General features: G+C 37.7%; 1 protein-coding gene across 2 annotated transcripts in view; it reads right to left on the bottom strand.

The window, feature by feature from the left end:
* CFI (complement factor I) overlaps window positions 1-18,414 on the bottom strand; it is an 86,336-nt gene extending 67,922 nt beyond the window's left edge. The window contains exon 1 of one of the 2 annotated variants that reach the window (XM_066280773.1): window positions 18,257-18,414. In XM_066280773.1, the coding sequence (XP_066136870.1) occupies window positions 18,257-18,313 (57 nt within the window). In that variant the 5' untranslated portion in view covers window positions 18,314-18,414. The remainder of the gene's footprint in view (window positions 1-18,256) is intronic. The other variant, XM_066280774.1, reaches the window with a different exon arrangement.
* Between the last annotated feature and the right edge of the window lie 3,451 nt (window positions 18,415-21,865).

Here is a 21,865-nt window from a genome sequence, read left to right as displayed (position 1 = left end):
GCGACATGGTCCTGTCCACTGGGTGCAAACTGGGAACTGGTCACAGCTGTGGCTCAAGCATGTGAACACAGTCCCACCCACAGAGTTGGAGTGGAGGCCAGGGGCTGGCCAAGGCTTGAAGCCCAGACATGTGAAAGCAGTCCTGCTGGTGGAAGCAGGGCGGAGGTGAGGGCCAGCCAGGGCTTGCAACCAGGCACGTGCATGCAGTCCCACCTGTGAAGGTGAGGCGGAAGCCTCAACGACCACAGGTGTGGGCCAGGCCAGTGCTGACAATGCCCATGCTTGAATGCTCGAGGCAGCAGTAGCAGTGAGGGCGGGCCTGTGGAGACCAAAGGAGACCTGGGAAACACAAAGGAGACCTGGGAAACACAAAGGCCACACCAATTGGACTTCTGTGGCCACGCCCTTATGAGGGCTGAAAAGAAAGAAAGAAAAAAAAGATGATTGGATAGAACAACACCTGAGGCTAAGGGACAAGCCACATCCAATACCTTACCTAACCCCTGATTTATAGTACTGAGCCCAACAAGTAGCCAACAATAAGAGGTGGCAGAAAGCGGATCTCAGAAGAACCTGAATATTTAAACAAACATCCTCCAGGCCAAAAGTAGATAAAAGCCAGCCTAAGTTGATACTAATAATGGCAACTGGGCTCAGCAGAGGCAGCCACAGGATCTGGATTGCCTGTTGCTCCAAAAAGATAGATAAGGGCCAGTCAGAGGCAGCAACCCCCAATGGTCTGTGCCAGGCTCTGGCCAAGAAGTTTCAGGGAGGGCACATCCAGAGGCCAGAAACAGAGAGCATCAGTTCAGGACCTAACAACTCTTATTAGATTGACTTCTTAAGGAAGGGTTCCTTAAACCTGACCCAATTAAGATATAGAAAACAAAAAGCAGCTTTACTAGTTAAGACCACAACTCAAACAAGCCTGCAAACCACAAACAGAAACAATGGGAAGAGAGAGGAATGTAAGCCATATAAATCAACAAGAAAAATCTCCAGAAAAAGATCTGGATGAAATGGAAGTAATCAAATTACTGGATGCAGAGTTTGAAATAATGATTGTTAGGATGCTTAAGAATCTCAAAGCTACAATGGATGAACTTAATGAACACCTAAATAAAGAAATTGTAAGCATGAAAAAGGACATAGAAATCATAAAAAAGAATCAGACAGAAATGACAAACACAATATCAGAAATGACTACACTAGAAGGAATTAAAAGCAGGCTGGATGAAACAGAGGATTGAATCAGTGAAGTAGAGGACAAGATAAGTGAAAGCACGAAAGCAGAACAGCAAAAAATTAAAAAATTAAAAAATTCCTAAAACGAATGATAACGAGCATACAACAACTCAAAATTTATGGGAAACAGCAAAAGCAGTGCTGAGAGGGAAGTTCATAGCACTACAGGCACACTTTAGGAAACTAGAAAAAGCTCAAATAAACAACTTAACCCTGCATCTAAAAGAACTAGAAAAGAACAGCAAGCAAAACCCAAATGTAGTAGAAGGAAGGAAATAATAAAGATCATAGCAGAAATAAATGACATAGAGGCTAAAGAAACAATACAGAGGATCAATGAAACTAGGAGCTGGTTCTTTGAAAAGGTAAATAAGATCGATGAATCTTTAACTAGACTCACCAAGAAAAAAAGAGAGGACTCAAATAAATAAAATTAGAAATGAGAGTGGAGAAATAACAACTGACACAACAGAAATACAAAATATTGTAAGAAGATACTATGAAGAACTGTATGCCAAAAAAACTAGACAACCTAGATGAAATGGACAAATTCCTGGAAACATACAATCTTTCAAAAATTAATCTGGAAGAATCAGAAAACCTAAACAGACCAATTACAACAAATGAGATTGAAACAGTTATCAAAAAACTCCCAACAAAGAAAAGTCCGGGGCCCGATGGCTTCACAAGTGAATTCTACCAAATATTCAAAGAACTAACTCCTATCCTTCTCAAGCTATTTCAAAAAATTCAAGAGAAAAGAAGACTTCCAAGCTCCTTTTATGAGGTGAGCATAATTCTTATTCTAAAACAAGGCAAACACAACACAAAGAAAGAAAAGTATAGGCCAATATCCCTGAAGAATATAGATGCTAAAATCCTCAACAAAATATTAGCAAAACGGATCCAACAATATATGGAAAAAATCATACACCATGATCAAGTGGTATTTATTCTGGGGAGGCAAGGCTGGTACAATATTCGTAAATCAATCAACGGTTTTCATCACATAAACAAAAGGAAGGAGAAAAATCACATGATAATTTCAATAGATGCAGAAAAAACATTTGATAAAATCCAGCACCCATTCATGATCAAAACTCTCAGCAAAGTGGGAATACAGGGAACATACCTCAACATGATAAAGGCCATCTATGACAAACCCACAGCCAATATAATACTCAATGGGCAAAAATTAAAGGTAATCCCCTAAGATCAGGGACAAGGCAGGGGTGCCCTCTTTTACCACTCTTATTCAACATAGTCCTGTAAGTCCTAGCCACAGCAATCAGACAAGGAGAAGAAATAAAAGGCTTTCAAGTTGGAAAAGAAGAAGTATAGCTATCATTATTTGCAGATGATATGATATTGTATATAGAAAACCCTAAAGTCTCAGTCAAAAAACTTTTGGACCTGATAAATGAATTCAGCAAAGTGGCAGGATATAAAATGAATACTCAGAAATCAGAGGCATTTTTATACACCAAAATGAACAGTCAGAAAGAGAAATTAAGGAAACAATTTCCTTCACTATTACAACCAAAAAAATTAAGTACCTAGGAGTTAATTTAACTAAGGAGACTAAAGAGTTGTACTCAGAAAATTATAAAATATTGATAAAAGAAATCAAGGAAGATACAAACAAGTAGAAGCATATACTCATGGTTAGGAAGAATAAACATCATTAAAATGTCTATATTACCCAAAGCAATTTATAAATTCCATGGAATACCAATTAAAATACCAATGATATACTTTAAAGATATAGATCACATATTCCAAAACCTTATATGGAACCAAAAGATAACACAAATAGCCTCAGCAATCTTTAAAAAGAAGAATAAAGTGGGAGGTATCACACTTCCTGATATCAAGCTATACGACAAGGCCATTGTACTCAAAACAGCCTGGTACTGGCATAAGAACAGGCACATAGATCAGTGGAACAGAACGGAGAACCTACAAGTAAACCCACAGCTCTATGGACAAATGATATTTGACAAAGGAGTTAAGGGCATACAATGGAGTAAAGACAGCCTCTTTAATAAATGGTGTTGGGCAAATTGGATAGCTACCTGCAAAAAAATGAAACTAGACCACCAACTTACACCATTCACAGAAAGACAAATGTAAGCTGTGAAACCATAAGCATATTAGAAGAAAACATAGGCAGTAAGCTCTCTGACATCTGTTGCAGCAATATATTTGCTGATTTATCTCCATGGGCAAGTGAAATAAAAGGCAGGATAAACAAATGGGACTATATCAAACTAAAAAGCTTTTGCACAGTATGGATAATAAGAATAGAATAAAAAGACAAACCACACAATGGAAGAACATATTGGACAATATGTCTGATAAGGCATTAATAACCAAAATTTATAAAGAACTTGTAAAACTCAACACCAGGAAGATAAACAATCCAATCAAAATATGGGCAAAAGAAATGAATAGACACTTCTCCAAAGAGGACATACAGATGGCCAATAGGCATATGAAGAAATGCTCAACATCACTAATCATTAGAGAAATGCAAATTAAAACCACAATGAGATATCACCTCACACCGGTCAGAATGGTGCTCATCAACAAAACAACACAGAATAAGTGCTGGCGAGGATATGGAGAAAAGGAAACCCTCCTGCACTGCTGGTGAGAATGCCGACTGGTGCAGCCACTGTCGAAAACAGTATGGATATTCCTCAAAAAATTAAAAATCAAACTGCCTTTTGACCCAGCTATCCCACTTTTAGGAATATACCCCAAGAACACCATAGAACTGTTTCAGAAGGAGAAATGCACCCCCATGTTTGTGGCAGCATTGTTCACAATAGTGAAGATCTGGAAACAGCCCAAGTGTCTGTCAGAGGATGAGTGGATTAAAAAGCTTTGGTACATATATACTATGGAATACTACTCAGCCATAAGAAATGATGACATCGGATCATTTACAATAACATGGATGGACCTTGATAACATTATATGAAGTGAAATAAGTAAACCAGAAAAACTAAGAACTATATGAAGCCATACATAGATGGGACATAAAAATGAGACTCAGAGACATGAACAAGAATGTGATGTTAACGGGGGGTGGAGGAGTGGGGGGTGGGGAGGGGGTAAGGAAAGAGAGAGAGGGAGTGGAAGGAGAGGAGTGGCACAAAGAAATCCAGATAGAAGGTGACCGAAGACAATTTGACTTTAGGTGAGGGGTATGCAGCATAATCAACTGTCAAAATAATCTGGAGATGTTTTCTCAGAACATATGTACCCTGATTTATCAATGTCATTGCATTAAAATTAAAGAAAAACAAACAACCTAAGTAAAATGGACAAATTCCTTGAAACATATAATCTTTCAAAAATCAATCTGGAAGGATAAAAAAACCTAAACAGACCAATTACAACAAATGAGATTGAAACAGTTATCAAAAAACTGCCAACAAACCAAAGTCCTGGGCCAGATGGCTTCACAGGGAAATTCTACCAAACATTCAAAGAAGAACTAATTCCTATCCTTCTTAAGCTATTTCAAAAAATTCAAGAGGAGGGAAGAATTCCAAGCTTCTTTTATGAGGTGAGCATAATTCTGATTCCAAAGCCAGGCAAAGACAACAAAAAGAAAGAAAACTATAGTATAGGCCAATATCCTTGATGAACTTAGATGCTAAAATCCTCAATAAAATATTAGCAAACTGATCTAGCAATACATGAAAAAATCATACATCATGATCAAGTGGGATTTATTCTGGAGAGTCAAGGATGGTAGAATATTCACAAATCAATCAATGTGATTCATCACATAAACAAAAGGAAGGAGAAAAACCACACGATAATATCAATAGATGCAGAAAAAGCAATTGATAAAATCCAGCACCCATTCATGATCAAAACTCTCAGCAAAGTGGGAATACAGGGAACATACCTCAACATATTAAAGGCCATCCATGACAAACCCACAGCCAACATCATAATCAATGGTCAAAAATTAAAAGTAATCCCTTTAAGATCAGGAACAAGGCAGGGGTGCCCCCTTTCATCGCTTTTATTCAACATAGTTCTAGAAGTCCTAGCCACAGCAATCAGACAAGAAGAAGAGATAAAAGGCATCCAAATTGAAAAAGAAGCAAAACTATCATTATTTGCAGATGACATGACAGTTTACATAGAAATCCCTAAAGTCGCAGTCAAAAAACTACTGGACCTGATAAATGAATTCAGCAAGGTGTCAGGATATAAAATTAATACTCAGAAATCAGAGGCATTGTTATACACCAACAATGATCAGTTTGAAAGAGAAATTAAGAAAACAATCCCCTTCACTATTGCAACAACAACAAAAATAGAGTACCTAGGAGTAAATTTAATCAAGGTGATTAAAGACCTGTACTCAGAAAGTTATAAAACATTGAAAAAGAAATCAAAGAAGATACAAACAAGTGGAAGCATATAACGTGCTTATGGTAAGGAAGAATAAACATCATTAAAATGTTTATATTGCCCAAAGCAATTTAAAAATTCAATGCAATTCCTATTAAAATACCAATGACATACTTCAAAGATAATGAACAAATATTCCAAAAATTCATATGGAACCAAAAAAAGAACATGAATATCCTCAGCAATCTTGAAAAAGAAGAATAATGTGGGTGGTATCATACTTCCTGATATCAAGTTATACTACAAGGCCATTGTACTCAGAACAGCTTGGTACTGGCATAAGAACAGGCATATAGATCAATGGAACAGAACAGAGAATCCAGAAATAAACCTGCACCTTTATGAACAATTGATATTTGACAAAGGAGTTAAGGGCATACAATGGAGTAAAGACAGTCTTTTTAACAAATGGTGTTGGGAATATTGGATAGTTACCTGCAATAAAATGAAATTAGACCACTAACTTTTACCATTCACAAAAATGAACTCAAAATGGATAAAAGTCTTAAATGTAAGTTTTGAAACCAGAAGCATCCCAGAAGATAACATAGGCAATAAGGTTTTCGACATCACTCGCAGCAATATATTTGCTGATTTATCTCCACGGGCGAGTGAAATAAAAAACAGGATAAACAAATGGGACTATGTCAAACTAGAAAGTTTTTGTACAGCTAAAGACAATATGAACAGAATAAAAAGACAAATCACACAATGGGAGAACATATTCGACAATACATCTGATAAGTGGTTAATAACCAAAATTTACAAAGAACTTATAAAACTCAACACCAGGAAGTTAAACAATCCAATCAAAAATGGGCAAAAGAAATGAATAGATCTTCTCCAAAGAGGACATACAGATAGCCAATAGGCAGATCAAAAAAATGCTGTACATCACTAATCATTAGAGAAGTGCAGATTAAAACCACAGTGAGATATTACCTCACACCAGTCAGAATGGTGCTCATCAACAAGACAACACAGTAAGTGCTGGCGAGGATGTGGAGAAAAGGGAACCCTCCTGCACTGCTGGTGGGAATGCAGACTGGTGCAGCCACTGTGGAAAACGGTATAGAGATTCCTCAAAAAATTAAAAATTGAACTGTCTTTTGACCCAGCTATCCCACTTTTAGGAATATGTTCCCAGAACACCACATCACTGTTTAAAAGGAGAAATGCACCCCCATGTTTATGGCAGCATTGTTCACAATAGCAAAGATCTGGAAGCAACCCAAGTGTTCATCAGTGAATGAGTGGATTAAAAAGCTGTGGTACATATAAACAATGGAATACTATGGGGCCATGGAAAAGAAGGAAATCTTACCTTTTGCGACAACACAGATGGACCTGGAAACTATTATTTTAAGTGAAATAAGCCAGCAGAGAAAGAAAAATATCATATGTCCTCACTCATTTGAGGAATCCAATGAACAATATGAACTGAGGAATGGAATAGAGGCGGAGGTGGATCAAAGGGACCAGAGGGAAAGTGGACAGAGGAAAAGGAGATGATAGGATGGGATCAGAAAGGAGAAAGAGATTAGTGAAATTATATGTACATAACAGTGTTATAGAGATCAGAAAGGCAAATTCTGGAGGGAAAGGGGGAGGGAGTTGTGGGGAGGTAGGGAAGGGGGATGTTGTGGGGAACACGGGAGAGGGGGCTGCATTCGGGGACACTAGAATCTAGTCCTAAACTGTGCCTTACAGTGGAGGGAGGGTGTGTTTCCTACCTCTGGGCCTGGTCATATGACTTGCTTTGGTCAATTGGCTTTAAGAAGGTGGGACACAAGAGATGCTTGGAAAGCAGTTGTTCAACTGAGTTTGTCCTTTTGCTTTCCTGCCACACCTCTGAGGAGAACACGGCCAGGTTAACAAAGAAGAACCATTCCAACAGAACTCAGCTTAGAGCAGCTGATCCCCAGCCAACCTGACGACTAGTATAGTACTCAATAAAATTGTATGCTACTGAGGTTTTATGGTGATTATATCATTAGGGTATTAACCAACTGGTGTAGTCATGATTTTCCTGGAAAACTTAAAGAAAAAAATAGAAAAGTTTCAAAAAGAGTAAACAATATAAAACTTTGTCTTGGGCTTGACCTGTGGTGGCACAGTAAATAAATTGTTGACCTGCAATGCTGAGGTTGCTAGTTTAAAACCCTGGGCTTGCCTGGTGAAGTCACATAAAAGGAGCAGTTACTTCGAGTTGATGCTTCCTGCTAGTCCCCCCCCCCCCTTTTTCCTCTCCTTTATCTAAAACTTCAATAAATAAAATCTTTAACAAATAAAATAAAATTTTGTCTTTCTTCCAGAAATGTATACAATCTCATATCCTGAAGTTAACAACCGTATCAGAAGCCCATACATTGAAAGAGTTTTAGGCTCCTTGTGGCCTCAGTTTCTTCTCATCATGGTCTTCTTCAGCAATTACTTTCTCCAAATTTTCCCTCTCCTTTTATCTGCCCATCATGTATTATACCTGTTTCTGATATAAAGCCATGCTCCAACACCCCAAACCAGCTCCTTAACCAGAAGCATTCTATTCAGATAAAAGTAATAGAGAATGTTTATTAATGTCTAATGATGAATTGTTTCAATTCACATAAAAAATTTGATAACGTCTTCTGTTATTTTTTGTTATTTTTATTTAAAAAATAATATCTCACTTTTCCCAGGCCCATTATGTTATAATGGAAATAGGAAAATGATTGTATGATGTATGCAGATAGCATGTGCTCTTGTATCCTGTACTCTTTTAAAAATTGGATATATTGTTTTGGGGTCAATTCCAATTTTTTTTTTTTTTTTGCTTCAGAGATGAAAAAAATTATTGGCCTAGTTTCTTGGTCTTTATAAATATATGTATATATAATAAATGTAAGATGGCTGAAATTTTGTTATTTTCATTTTTAATTGATTTTTTAAAAAATAAGGAACACATAGAAATGTTACAAACAGATTTAAAAGGGTGCCTGGAAAAATTCTATTTCTTTCCTATGTCAACACAATAAATTTTTTTAAAATTGAAATAAAAAGCCATATGGGAAAAAATTGTATTTCCTTCATTCCCTTATTCCTTCAAACTACCCCGTCCCTACCCCAGAGTCAACCACATAATAGTTCTTTGTAAATCTTTCCAGAGATCATATTATGTGTACGAGCCTTTATTTTACTTTCTAACTCTGCCCCCAACACTGCAATTTGCAGACAGTGGCCCTGTAACTAGCCCCCCAATGAGCATTTAGATATTTTCCAATATTTTATTATTATAAACTGCTGCAATTAGCCTTTATATATAGCATATATCATATCACATATTACTAAGTACTGTCATTACTTACCTGAAAATAAAATTTCTCTATCAAAGGAAAGAGTAGTTTTAATTTTGAAAGACATTGCCTAATTTCTTTCTATCGAAGCTGTTTTCATTTGCAGTTTGGTCATTGATATACTACAGTGCCTATTATCCACACTCTTGATCACAGCACATATACCTTATTAAACTTTTTTATCTTTGCAAATTTGATATTTAAAAGTGTTATCAGAGTATAGTTTTATTTGCATTTTTCCCAATGAATGAAGTGGAACATCTTTTAAAATGCTTAAACTTGAGATTTTCTTTCTTTCTCCTCTTACTAATCATATCTTTGGTGATGTATACTGGATCTTTTTCTTTTCTTTTTTTTGGTAGGAACTCTGTATGTTAAAAACAAGAACTTTTTATGAAATATTAGTTGCAAGATGTTGTCTATTGACAATTGGCAAGGCTGGTAGATTTGTCACATGGAGCAGATATGTTTTAAACCAGTGGTAGTCAACCTGGTCCCTACTGCCCACTAGTGGACGTTTCAGCTTTCATGGTGGGCGGTAGCGGAGCAACCAAACTATAAATAAAAAGATAGATTTAACTATAGTAAGTTGTTTTATAAAGATTTATTCTGCCAAACTTAGTGAAAACCTGACATAAAGTACTTGGTAAATAATTATTATTATATGCTTTAACTTGCTGTAACTCTGCTTTATAAATTTTATAAAGTAAAGTTACTTTTCTACTTTATAAATCACCATTACTGTGGAACCAGTGGGCGGTGAAAAGTTTACTACTAACAGAGATACAAAAGTGGGTGGTAGGTATAAAAAGGTTGACTACCGCTGTTTTAAACACTCCCTTACACAACAAAATTATTTTAGTAAAAATCTTAAAAGGAATAAAAACAAAATTATGCAGAAAATGTAAAGAGCACATACTTTCTTCTATTGGAATTCACATACACTAGTCAACCATAGCAGTAGGTTCACTTTCTGTGGCTAGAGTTATCCAGAGTCAACTGAGATCCCAAAATATTCAATGGAAAGTTCCAGAAATACATAATTAATGAATTTTAAATGTCATGACGATCTTAGTAGTGTAATGGGATCTTGCATTCTCTCACTCAGTCCCGCTTGGGATATGGATCACCCTTGTCCAGTATATCCACACTAAACAGGGGGTCCTCGGATTGCGACACAGTTCCGTTCCTACAACCGTGATGTAACCTGAATTTTGGTGTGAGTTGAAACACGCCCTAGCCTAAGTCACTTACCTATCCAACACAGTTGTAAAATTATAATCTAGAACATAAACACACAACTAAGCCACAGAAAAAGGAAAAGGACATACATATATTGTACTGTGCTCTGTACTGCATATTCTTCAGCTACACGCAACCAAATTAGTTCACAAATGTAGTCTGTAAGTACGACACAAACGGCGTAAGCTGAAACTCTCACATCTCAATTTTTTTAAAGTTTTTATGGGAGTGAGTGTTGTAACTCAAAACGTTGTATGTCAAGACTGTTGCAACCAGAGGACCTGCTGTATATGCTATCCACCATTACTCAGTGGGTTATCAGATTGACTATCAATGGTACTGCAGTGCTTAAGTAACTTAATAATGTTAATATTGCTCAAGTAATTTAATAATGGCCAAAGCTATTCACATAACTTTGACTACAATATATTGTTCTATTTTATTATTAGTTGTTGTTGTTAATCTCTTACTGTGCCTAATTTGTAAATTAAACTAAACTCTATCATAGGTACGTATGTATAGGAAAAAAAACATAGTATATATAGGGGTAAGTACCATCTACAGTTTCAGACATCCACTGAGGTTCTTAGAACATATCCACCATAGATAAGGAGGATATATTTTTTTAATTTTTAAATTTTTTAATTTTTTATAGAGACAGAGAGAGAGTCAGAGAGAGGAACAGACAGGGACAGACAGCAGGAAGGGAGAGAGATGAGAAGCATCAATCATCAGTTTTTCATTGCAACACCTTAGTTGTTCATCGATTGCTTTCTCATATGTGCCTTGACCGTGGGGCTACAGCAGACCAAGTAACCCCTTGCTCAAGCCAGTGACCTTGGGTGCAAGCTGGTGAGCCTCACTCAAACCAGATGAGCCCATGCTCAAGCTGGTGACCTCAGGGTCTCGAACCTGGGTCCTCTGCATCCCAGTCTGACGCTCTATCCACTGCACCACTGCCTGGTCAGGCGATAAGGAGGACATTAAAACCCCCTAGTGAGTTTTTTTTTTCATTTCCATGATTATACTTTCAGCTTCAGAATTTGTTCCTTTTAATAACTTTTATCTCTATTGAAATGCTCTATTTGTTTATATATCACCCTCCTGGTTTTCTTTAGCTATTTGAATGTGTTAAATTTCAAGTCTTTGGTAAGTCCAAGTCTGCTCTTCCTCGGGGACCATATCTGTTACTGTCTCCAGTGAATAGGTCACATTTTCTTGTTTCATTGTGTGCTTCATAATCTTTTGTTGAAGACTAGACATTTTGAATATTACAATGTAGTAATTCTTGAAATAAGATTCTTTTTCTCAAGGTTTGCTTTGCTTGCTGTATACTATAGCTGTTAGTTTAGTGATTTTCTAAACTTTTTGTGAACTTTCTTTTTTGTCATGTGTGGTCTCTGAAGTTGCTGTTTCTTTACCTTGTATTCAGCTAGTGTTTAGACAAAGATCTCCTTGATTACAAGGAGCCAGAGAGAAGAAGAGTGAAAGAAAAATAGAAAGAGAGAGGAGAAAAACAGAGAAAGAAAAAGAGAGATAGAAAGAAAGAACAAAAAAAAAAAAAGAAAGAAAGAAGAAGGAAAGAAAAACAAACAAATCACTAGGTCAGAGTAATGGTGGCATGAAAGATACTCCTGTTCTTTCCCTTGAAATTTCTACAAATTGAACACAGCAAAGGAATCCCCGCTGGGCTCACAGGTGTGCCTGAAAAATTCATGCACCGAATGGACTAATGATGGGACGGGTTTAAAAGGGGGCAGAAGATAAAACACACTTGCAGTCAGCTTCAGAGAGGAGGGAAGCCAGAGTGACTATTTTTTTGTCTAGGACTACGGGGAGGTGGGGCTTGGGCTGCTTATGTTTTGTTTGTTAAGATATGAAGAGGGAAGCCTGGAAGTTTGGGCCTCCTTATGCTGGGGGGAGTAGAGAGATTGAAAGGCAGAGGGGTGATACTAAACCAAAGTGATGGCAGAATGAGGGATCATGGCCAATGTTCCCATGGTCTTTCCACAGCCCGCACCCCGTGCAGAGACAGAAAATACCAAAGTGTGGCAACCTCTGCCTCCCAGGTCCTGCCTCCCTCCCCTTGTAGGTATAGAATGGGAGAGACAAACCCCCACAGATAATTCTCCAGAGCCACTCTTTCCCCTGAAGAAAAGAGGTGCTCCGTGTCTGGTCCCCTGGTCTGTTGGATGTGGGAAGGAGCGACCCAAGATTGTCATTGATAAAGCTATAAAGCTGTAAAGACCTCACAACATGCTCCACCCACCAACACTACTGAAGCCCCACCTACATCTTTGCAACAGAAACATCTCAGCAGAGGTCAGCCCAGGAAATTCACAGAGCTAAAACTTGTAATACAGTGATACCTACTGAAAAAAACAATAACCTTTCAAAACAAAAATTTATTTTTCCTTTTATTTTGTTTTTTCCTTTCTTTTTAATCTTTCTTTTTTTTCTCTTCTGAATTTCATTTTCTTGAGTTTCTTTTATTTTTCTGAAGTGAGAAGCCGGGAGGCAGACAGACAGACTCCCGCATGTGTCTGACTGGGATCCACCTGACATGCTCACCAGGGGGAGATGCTCTGCCCATCTGGCCATTGCTCCATTGCAACCAGAGCCACTCCAGCAACTGAGGTGGAGGCCACAAAGCCATCCTCAGCATCCAGGTCAACTTTGCTCCAGTGGAGCCTTGGCTGTGGGAGGGGAAGAGAGAGATAGAGAGAAAGGAGAGGAAAAAAGGTGGAGAAGCAGATGGACACCTCTCCTATGTGCCCTGGCTGGAAATCGAACCTGGGACTTTCACACACTAGGCCTATGCTCTACTGCTTAGCCAACCAGCCTGGGCCAAGTGTCTATATACTGAAAACTACAAGCCATTATTGAAAGAAATTGAAAAAGACATAATGAAATGGAAAAATATTCCATGTTCACAGAAGAAGCAACATAGTTAAAATGGCCATATTACCCAAAGCAGGGGACCCCCATAGGGTCGGGAACCTATGGCTCGCGAGCCACATGTAGCTCTTTTGATGGCTGCATCTGGCTTGCAGACAAATCTTTAATAAAAAAAAATGTTAAAAATATAAAACATTCTCATGTATTACAATCCATTCATTTCCTACTGCTCATGTTCATGGTTGTGGGTGGACATGATTGGCTGGAGCCAATCACAGCTGTCCTCTGGGACAACACCAAATTTTTATTGGATAATGCGTAACGTACAAGAGTTGTTGTATGGCTCTCACGGAATTACATTTTTAAATATGTGGCGTTCATGGCTCTCTCAGCCAAAAAGTTTCCCGACTCCTGACCCAAAGCAATATACAAATTTAATGCAATCACCATCAAAATCTCAACATCATTTTTTAAAGAAATAGAATTAAAAAATCACCAGGTTTGAATAGAACCATAAAAAACCCCAAATAGCCAAAGCAATCCAGAGAAACAAAATGAAGCTGGAAATATCACACTACATGACTTCAAATACTACTACAGAACTATGATAATCAAAACAGCATGGTATTGGAAGAAAAACAGACATACAGACCAATGGAACAGAACCGAGAGTCCAGAAATAAAACCACATATATATGGACAAATCTTCTTTGACAAAGGGGCCAAAAACATACAATAGAGAAAAGAGGCTACTCTTCGATAAGTGGTGCTGGGAAAACTGGAAAGCCACATGCAAAAGAATAAAACTTGACTACAGTTTGTCCCCCTGCACAAAAATTAATTCAAAATGGGTCAAAAATCTAAATATAAGATCTGGAACAATAAGTCACATAGAAAAAAACATAGGTACTGAATTCTTGGACCTTGGTCATAGAAAACATTTTATGAATTTGACCCCTAAGGCAAGCAAGGAAAATAAAGGCAACAATAAATAGGCACAGCAAAAGAAACTGCCAACAAAACAGACAGCCAACTAAATGGGAGTTGATAGTCACAAACAACAGTTCTGATAAGGAGTTAATATCCAAGATATATAAAGAACTCACAAAGCTCAACAAACAAACAATCAAATAAAAAAACGGGGAGAGAACCTGAACAGACACTTCTCCCAAAAATACATACAAATGGCCAACAGATACATGAAAAGATGCTCATCTTTGTTAGCTATTAGAGAAATGCAAATAAAAACTACAATGAGATACTACCTCACATATCTGTTAGACTGGGTATTATCAACAAGGCAGATAATAACAAGTGTTAGAAAAGCTGTGAAGAAAAAGAAACTTTCATTCATTGCTGATGGGAATGTAAACTGGTACAGTTATTATGGAAGAAAGTATGGTGGTTCCTCAACAAATTAAGAATACAGTTGCCATATGACTCAGCAATCCCTTTACTGGGCATCTACCCAAAAAACTAGAAATCATTGGCATGCAAAGACACATGATCCCCATGTTCATTACAGCATTATGTATGGTGGCCAAGATATGGAAACAACCAAAGTGTCCTTTGATAGAGGACTGGATAAAGAAGATGTGGTACATATATACAATGGAATACTACTCAGCCATAAGAAATGATGACGTGTTGCCATTTACAACAACATGGACCTTGAGAATATTATACAGAGTGAAATATACTGCTCACAAAAATTAGGGAATATTTAAAAATGAATATGAAGCTATAAAATATCCCCTAATTTTTGTGAGCTGTTTAAGTAAATCAGAAAAAGCTAAGAATTATATAATTTCACACATAGGTGGGATATAAAACTGAGACTCGTGGACATAGATTAAAAGTGAAGTGGTTACGAGGGGGCGAGGCAATGTGGGAGAGAGGGTGGGGGAAAGGGCATCGAGAGGGACAAATACACGATGACAGACAAGGAAAATGATTTGACTTTGGGTGATGGGTATACAATATAATCAACAGTTCAAGAAATGCAAATCAAAACTACAATGAGATACCACCTCACTCCTGTTAGATTAGCTATTATCAACAAGACGGGTAATAGCAAATGTTGGAGAGGCTGTGGAGAAAAAGGAACCCTCATTCACTGTTGGTGGGACTGTAAAGTAGTACAACCATTATGGAGGAAAGTATGGTGGTTCCTCAAAAAACTGCAAATAGAACTACCTTATGACCCAGCAATCCCTCTACTGGGTATATACCCCAAAACCTCAGAAACATTGATACGTGAAGACACATGTAGCCCCATGTTCATTGCAGCACTGTTCACAGTGGCCAAGACATGGAAACAACCAAAAAGCCCTTCAATAGAAGACTGGATAAAGAAGATGTGGCACATATACACTATGGAATACTACTCAGCCATAAGAAATGATGACATCAGATCATTTACAGCAAAATGGTGGGATCTTGATAACATTATAAGGAGTGAAATAAGTAAATCAGAAAAAAACAAGAACTACATGATTCCATATATTGGTGGAACATAAAAATGAGACTAAGAGACATGGACAAGAGTGTGGTGGTTACCAAGGGTGGGGGGGGGGGAGGGAGGACATGGGAGGGAGGGAGGGAAAGAGTTAGGGGGAGGGGGAGGGGCACAGAGAACTAGATGGAGGGTGACGGAGGACAATCTGACTTTGGGCGAGGGGTTTGCAACATAATTTGATGACAAAATAACCTAGACATGTTTTCTTTGAATATATGTACCCTAATTTATTAATGTCATCCCATTACCATTAATAAAAATTTATTTAAAAAAAAATTAAAAAAAAGAAAAAAAAGAGTTTTAAAATATTAATGAAAAAATACTAAATAATACCTAAAAAAAAAAAAAAAAAAAAAAAAAAAGAAAAAAAATAATCAACAGTTCAAATGCTATAGAAATGTTTACTTGAAATCTGTGTACTCTTATGAATCAATGTCACCCTGTTATTTTTCTAAAAAAAATAAAGAAAACCCAAAACAGGAACCTCTCCTGGACTTTGCAGATTGCCTCTGTGCTGGAGTACTCCCTCAATGCTTAGTCAGGCGCCTCTGTCTTTGAAATAATCCATGCCCAAATCAGTTCATCAGAATATTTCGTTATGGAAAGGGAGTGAGGCTCTTTATACCTAGAAGGAAACCTGCTTCTAGTTTAAAAAATAACAAAAATTTCTTCCAGCTGTATATATTTTTATTTCGTTCTGAAAATATATATACATTTTACTTAATTGAATCTAATAGGGTGACACTGGTTAACACAATTATAGGTTTCAGGTACCCAATTCTACACTGCATCTCTGTACACCACATTGTGGGTTCATCACCTCAAGTCAAGTCTTTGTCCATTCCCATTTACCCCTTATACCCTCCTCTACCCCCACATCCAGGAATCAAAATTTCTTTGAACATATTTATGTTGTCTCTCTGGTAACCTCTATTTAAAAATAGTTATTTCTTAGATTCCATTTTCTTTTATAGACTAATATTTTAAGAAATTATGAAATTTTCACAAATATATTAACTTCTCTCAAAATGCTGTTAAATAAATGAAAAAAGACAACTTTATTGTTGGATAACTGTTCAGTAAAAAAAGGTTCTTTTCATAAGTAAAAACTAATATTTTCATTTTTTTATTCTATATTTGTTTCAGGAACTGAAAATGTGGCTGAAATGTCTTTTTTTTCAAAAATATTTTTTCTTATAAATCAACACATTTATATGGTATTTAAAAGAGAAATATGAAGAATGAATAAAACAGAATTCTGAATTCTGAAAATTCATAAATGTGTAAAATAGAAAATAAAAGTCACCAGGAATCCCATCACTCAAAGATACCAACTGTTACCTATTTGATATGTACCCTCGAAGAATTTTTAAATTTCCATTTACATAAGAAGCTATGAATGTGTATTTGTGTGTGTGCGCATATTTTTCTTTAACAAAAATTAGATTTTAGTAAGGTTTTTTCTTTTAGTAAATATAGAATGCATCATTTTAATGGGAACATGGTAGTTCATTTATGGATATACAATAATTTCTTGAGTTTCTTATCAATGAACACTTAGTTTATTTCCATTTATTCTGTTGTAAATATTGCATATATATTTTAGAAGTTATAGGAAACTTAAAGTATGTAATTCTGATTTCTTAGGTAGTTTTCTTTAAATATTTGCTAAACTGTCACCAAGACAAAAAAGTTTTCAGAATCTTGTTTCAAAATGCTTTGGTCACAAAAGTAGGCAATCCTCGATAAGTAGCTAAAATCTCAAACATTTCTAACCTTAACAGACAACCTTGCAACCTGGCTACAATCTACCATTTCAGGTTTAACTCTCTGAATTGCCCACAAGTTCTCCACTCTGATCAAATGGGGTATTCATCTGTAGGAGCCTGTGCTTTGTTATCTTTCTGCCATAGCACTTGCTGCTTCTCGGGGCTGGAAAGGCTGGAAAGGCTGGAAATCACTTTCTTTTTCTCTCCACTGGTCAAATCTAATCCAGAGTTATAGGTCTAGCTGAAATCCCACTTGATCCACAAACTCTTCCTGATCTCCTTGCAGGAAGGATTTCTTCCTTCCATTAAAGTCCTTTGGCACATGATATTTGCACCATTTTTTTTGTAATTAAATATATAGTATCTTGTAACAAACAGTTCCTTCTCTTGTTTTTAAATGTTATTTAGATCTCATTTCCTCATTGGCATATTTATATCACCTTACTATAACTGAACCAAAAGGCTACTGAAGGAAAGATCAGTCTTGCCATCTGCTCAGCGCTATACTTTGCACATAGAATGAGCTTGGTAGATATTTATTTAATATGATCACCATAAATTACAGATCCATATTACTAAAATTTTCATTCAGTTTAATTTCTATGCACAGATAGAAACATACAAAAAGAAACCACTTCCTTAAAGTTTTCTCATCAAGATAATAACAAAAATCTGTTAACAACTATATACTACTGTTATTGGTAACTGAACTATGTAATATTTAAATCAAAGTAGTGTCTCAAGATTCTTATGTTTTTATAATATTTAAAATATTTTCTTAAAATAGTTTGCATAAATATTGAATTACTTACCGTGCAGAAACTTAAGTGGGAGCACAAAAGTAACAGAATAACATGAGCAAGCTTCATATTGGAGACATTCAGGGTCTGCGACTCTACTGCCTACTGCAGATGCTTTTTCACCCCCGATAGTTTTTTCAAATTTAATTTTTAACCTCTGAAGCAATATTTAAAAAGAGCAAACCTCCTAAAGAGCTTTGTACTTTTGAACTCCCAGAGAATCTGGCTACAATCCAAAGAGTTTACCGTAACTGAAGCCAAAAGACAACCAATGGGGACTGCGTTTTCTCCAGAGGAAACTGATTGTCTCACCTATTACTGAATAATACCTCCATTCTGTTTTCTAGGAGAGAGAGGAACTCCACTGGAAGACAATTTTTTATGCTTTTGGTAAAATAAAATGATAACATTTTCCCTCCAGGTCGTGGAAGGCTGTGCTGAATACATTAAAAATCCTCAACAAAACAGTTTCTTTAACCATGCATTGGCTGTGCTTTGATCAAGTTATATTCTCTGGGTGCTAAAAACTTAAAAAAAAATAAATATTTTTGCCCTGACACCAACTATAGTGCAGGATTCATTTGTATTTGTAAAATAAGAATCAACTCCAGTGAAAGGAAGAGAGGAGGAGCAGGGAAGAGCAGAGGGAGGAGTCGGACAGCCATGCAGGTTTGTTCAAAGCCTTGGACAGCTTTTGGGGAGCTCTGGAGTGAGTGTGACCTGTCACAGTGTCCCTGGGTCAGGCAGAAATGACTGCACCATTAAACGTTGCCTTACTTAGTCACCTGGTGTAGGTTGCCCAGGAAAGACATGCCCTTAGGTGAGGCAGTTTTCTGTAGCTGAGGCAGACCCTGAAAGAACTGTCAATTAAATTCTGTCAGAAGAAAGTGTCTGCTGACCAAGCTCTTCATAGCTAGGCAGCAAAACCTTCCTTGAAAGGGGGACCTGGGAAAATCATTTCCCTCTATTTCAGAGTCCACCATTTATATCTTTTAGATCTACTTACCATATGTGTTCCAAGTGGCTCCTTCAAAACTGCAGTGGGCATCTCTTCCTGAGGGAAAATGTAAAGGAGGGAGGTGGTGGGGAAAACTGTAGCCCCTACCCTTGTCATGGATCTTGGGGCTGCAGTTGATACTCACTCTATCCATTCTAGATTCCCTTCACCTTTGGGGGCTTCAGTGGCTTACGCAATGGTATGACCCACAACCTCTCCCAGCACTGGTCTAAGCCTGGGCTATCATTCCTTCCTTGTCGCTGCTTCTATCCCTTTCTTGTCACAAGAGGCACCCAAGTAGATCATATAGTCCCATACATATTATATAACAGTAGTCCTACTTCCTCTAAATGATCAGGGCCAGTTACCCCTGTCAAGGTAGTGACTTCCTTCTCTGCTGGTCTCTACACACCAAGGAGCCCAGTGTGTAACAGGTAGAATGCTTATAGTTCAGTATGATTCTTCTTGTGCCCCTTGGCAAAGGTGTGCTTCCTATGGCGGACAAGACCTTTAACCCTGCAGAGTTCACAGTTGTGGGGACAAAAAGCAGAAAGTTCCCAACTTGTCACCAGGAAGAAAGAGAATTGTTAAGATGTCATTGTACAGATAGTGTATGATATAGTCTAGGAAGAAAGAAGGGAAAGAGCTTTGGGGCACCTCCTAAATTTATTCTTCCGTTAGTGGAGACCGAGAAGTAACTGCCAATAAAGGAGAAGGCAACCCAGGAGAGTTTCATAAAAATGATGGTGTGGTCATTCATGATTCTATTACTTGGCTCCCAGATCTGTGTTTTACCTCACTTGAGGATACACTATATGAAAGTCTTTGAGTCAATGCATATACTGTTTCCCGGAGGGTAACACCCAGTCTTCACAGACCATTGTCTTTAACTAGCACTGACTTCAGCAGGCTGTTCCGATGTTCCATAAGGCTTCCAGAATCTGAGTGTTGTTGTATGTGATGACCAGTGAAGCGTGGTCATAGGCCCATTCTCACATCTTCTCTGCTGTAAAGTGGGTCCCCTTGTCCGACAGGATGTCATATGGGATCCTGTTAAAATAGTATTTTGTAATTCTTTGGGTCATGATCCTAGCTGAAGCCCTGCAGACAGGAAAGGGGCATCCTAACCTGGGATATATGTCTATTTCTGTAATAATGTACCAGAGGCTCTTTTAAGATCAAAAGTACAGATTGTGTTAATTTACCATCAAGAACTGTGCCATCTTGGGGGATCTGCATTGGCCACTGTTGCTGTCAGAGTGAACATGTTGATGGCAGTAGCTAAATAAACTTTGAGGGTCCATGCTAATGGCTTCATGGTAGCCTCCATTTCTGCAAACATAGCTACTTTATTCTTGTACCCCTTGTGCTAGCTTTGGGGTGGCTGATGACTAAAACCGATATCCACTGGCAGAGTTGTTTTATTATTTAGTGCCTTTTCTCTGGTGGGTGTTAATATGTGATAAAAGATTTTTATACTTCATTCCCAGTCCTACATGCACATCCACATGGTTCTACCTCAGACCTTCCTGTTCTTAATCTTTTAATATTTTTTATTCTATAAGAAAATAGTCGGACAATTACTACTGTCTAAGATTCCATGTATGACTTAATCTTCAGCCATTTATTTTTCCATGGATGAAAAAGTAGCTAGGTGTTTTAGAGAAGCTCTGCCCACTGGGAGAACTTTCCCTTGCCGCTGTCTTTTAAAATCACTCCTAAGTGTGGCTATAATGAGCGGCTTTTTTGACTTATGCCTACACACTGAGCCAACCCATCTGCATGCCAAACAAAGTTTTTCTGTCCTCCTTTAGTTGGTCGTATCAGATTCCCTATAGAACCATAGGCGTGAGATGAGAGAGGGGCACAGTACAGCAACTTGGATTCGGGGTGGGGAATAGGAAATCTGGGCTACCTGCTCATGCACTTCTTGTGCCCTTTGGTCCTTGTGTTTGTTTCTGGATCCAACACTTCCATTTTATATTTTTACTAGGCTTGCTCATGGGTCTGTTAGGATCCAGCTCTTGGAGGACATTTCTGTCCACATGGTGAACAGTGTCCCATGTTCAGTTGTGCCACATTTACTAGGATCCAATAGTGCACAAGTTGTTTTTCAAAGAGTACAATTCTCTGCTGCAGATAGCATGGCCTTGCTCCTAAACTCTAAGGTCCTGTATTGTAATTCTCCCACTGGATCTTCCTCAAACACTATGCTGTTTTTTTCCACCACTGACACCTCCAACACCACAGGGTCCTCTGATCACTTCAGAACCCTTTCCTGTTCTGGCAGCTGAAGCAATATTTTTCAGTGTGAAATATTCCCTGAGAAAGCAAATATTCGCCAAAGGGAATAGTTTCCAAAAAGCTCACTAGGTTTTATGCAAATGATAAAATAATTTGTCTTTTATTTTAGAGACTATGTCCCGGCAGGTTTCTGAGCACTGGCTTCCTTAAAATTTTACCGAACTGTCAGGCCTTATCTCCTGCCCGCTGGGTCATGTGTGTCTTATGAAGGCATTCAGCACGCTGGGCCTTGGAGAAAGGCTGAGGGAGGAAATGTAGAAATCAAATAGACATCTTGTGTCAGAAAGCAAGAAAGCTGTCAGAGGCCACTGAGTAGCATT

The sequence above is a fragment of the Saccopteryx bilineata genome, chromosome 5 (genome assembly GCF_036850765.1).
Source record: "Saccopteryx bilineata isolate mSacBil1 chromosome 5, mSacBil1_pri_phased_curated, whole genome shotgun sequence".
Taxonomy (NCBI): domain Eukaryota; kingdom Metazoa; phylum Chordata; class Mammalia; order Chiroptera; family Emballonuridae; genus Saccopteryx; species Saccopteryx bilineata.
Note: the sequence above shows the minus strand (reverse complement) of the source record. Positions and strands in the feature narration are given on the sequence as shown.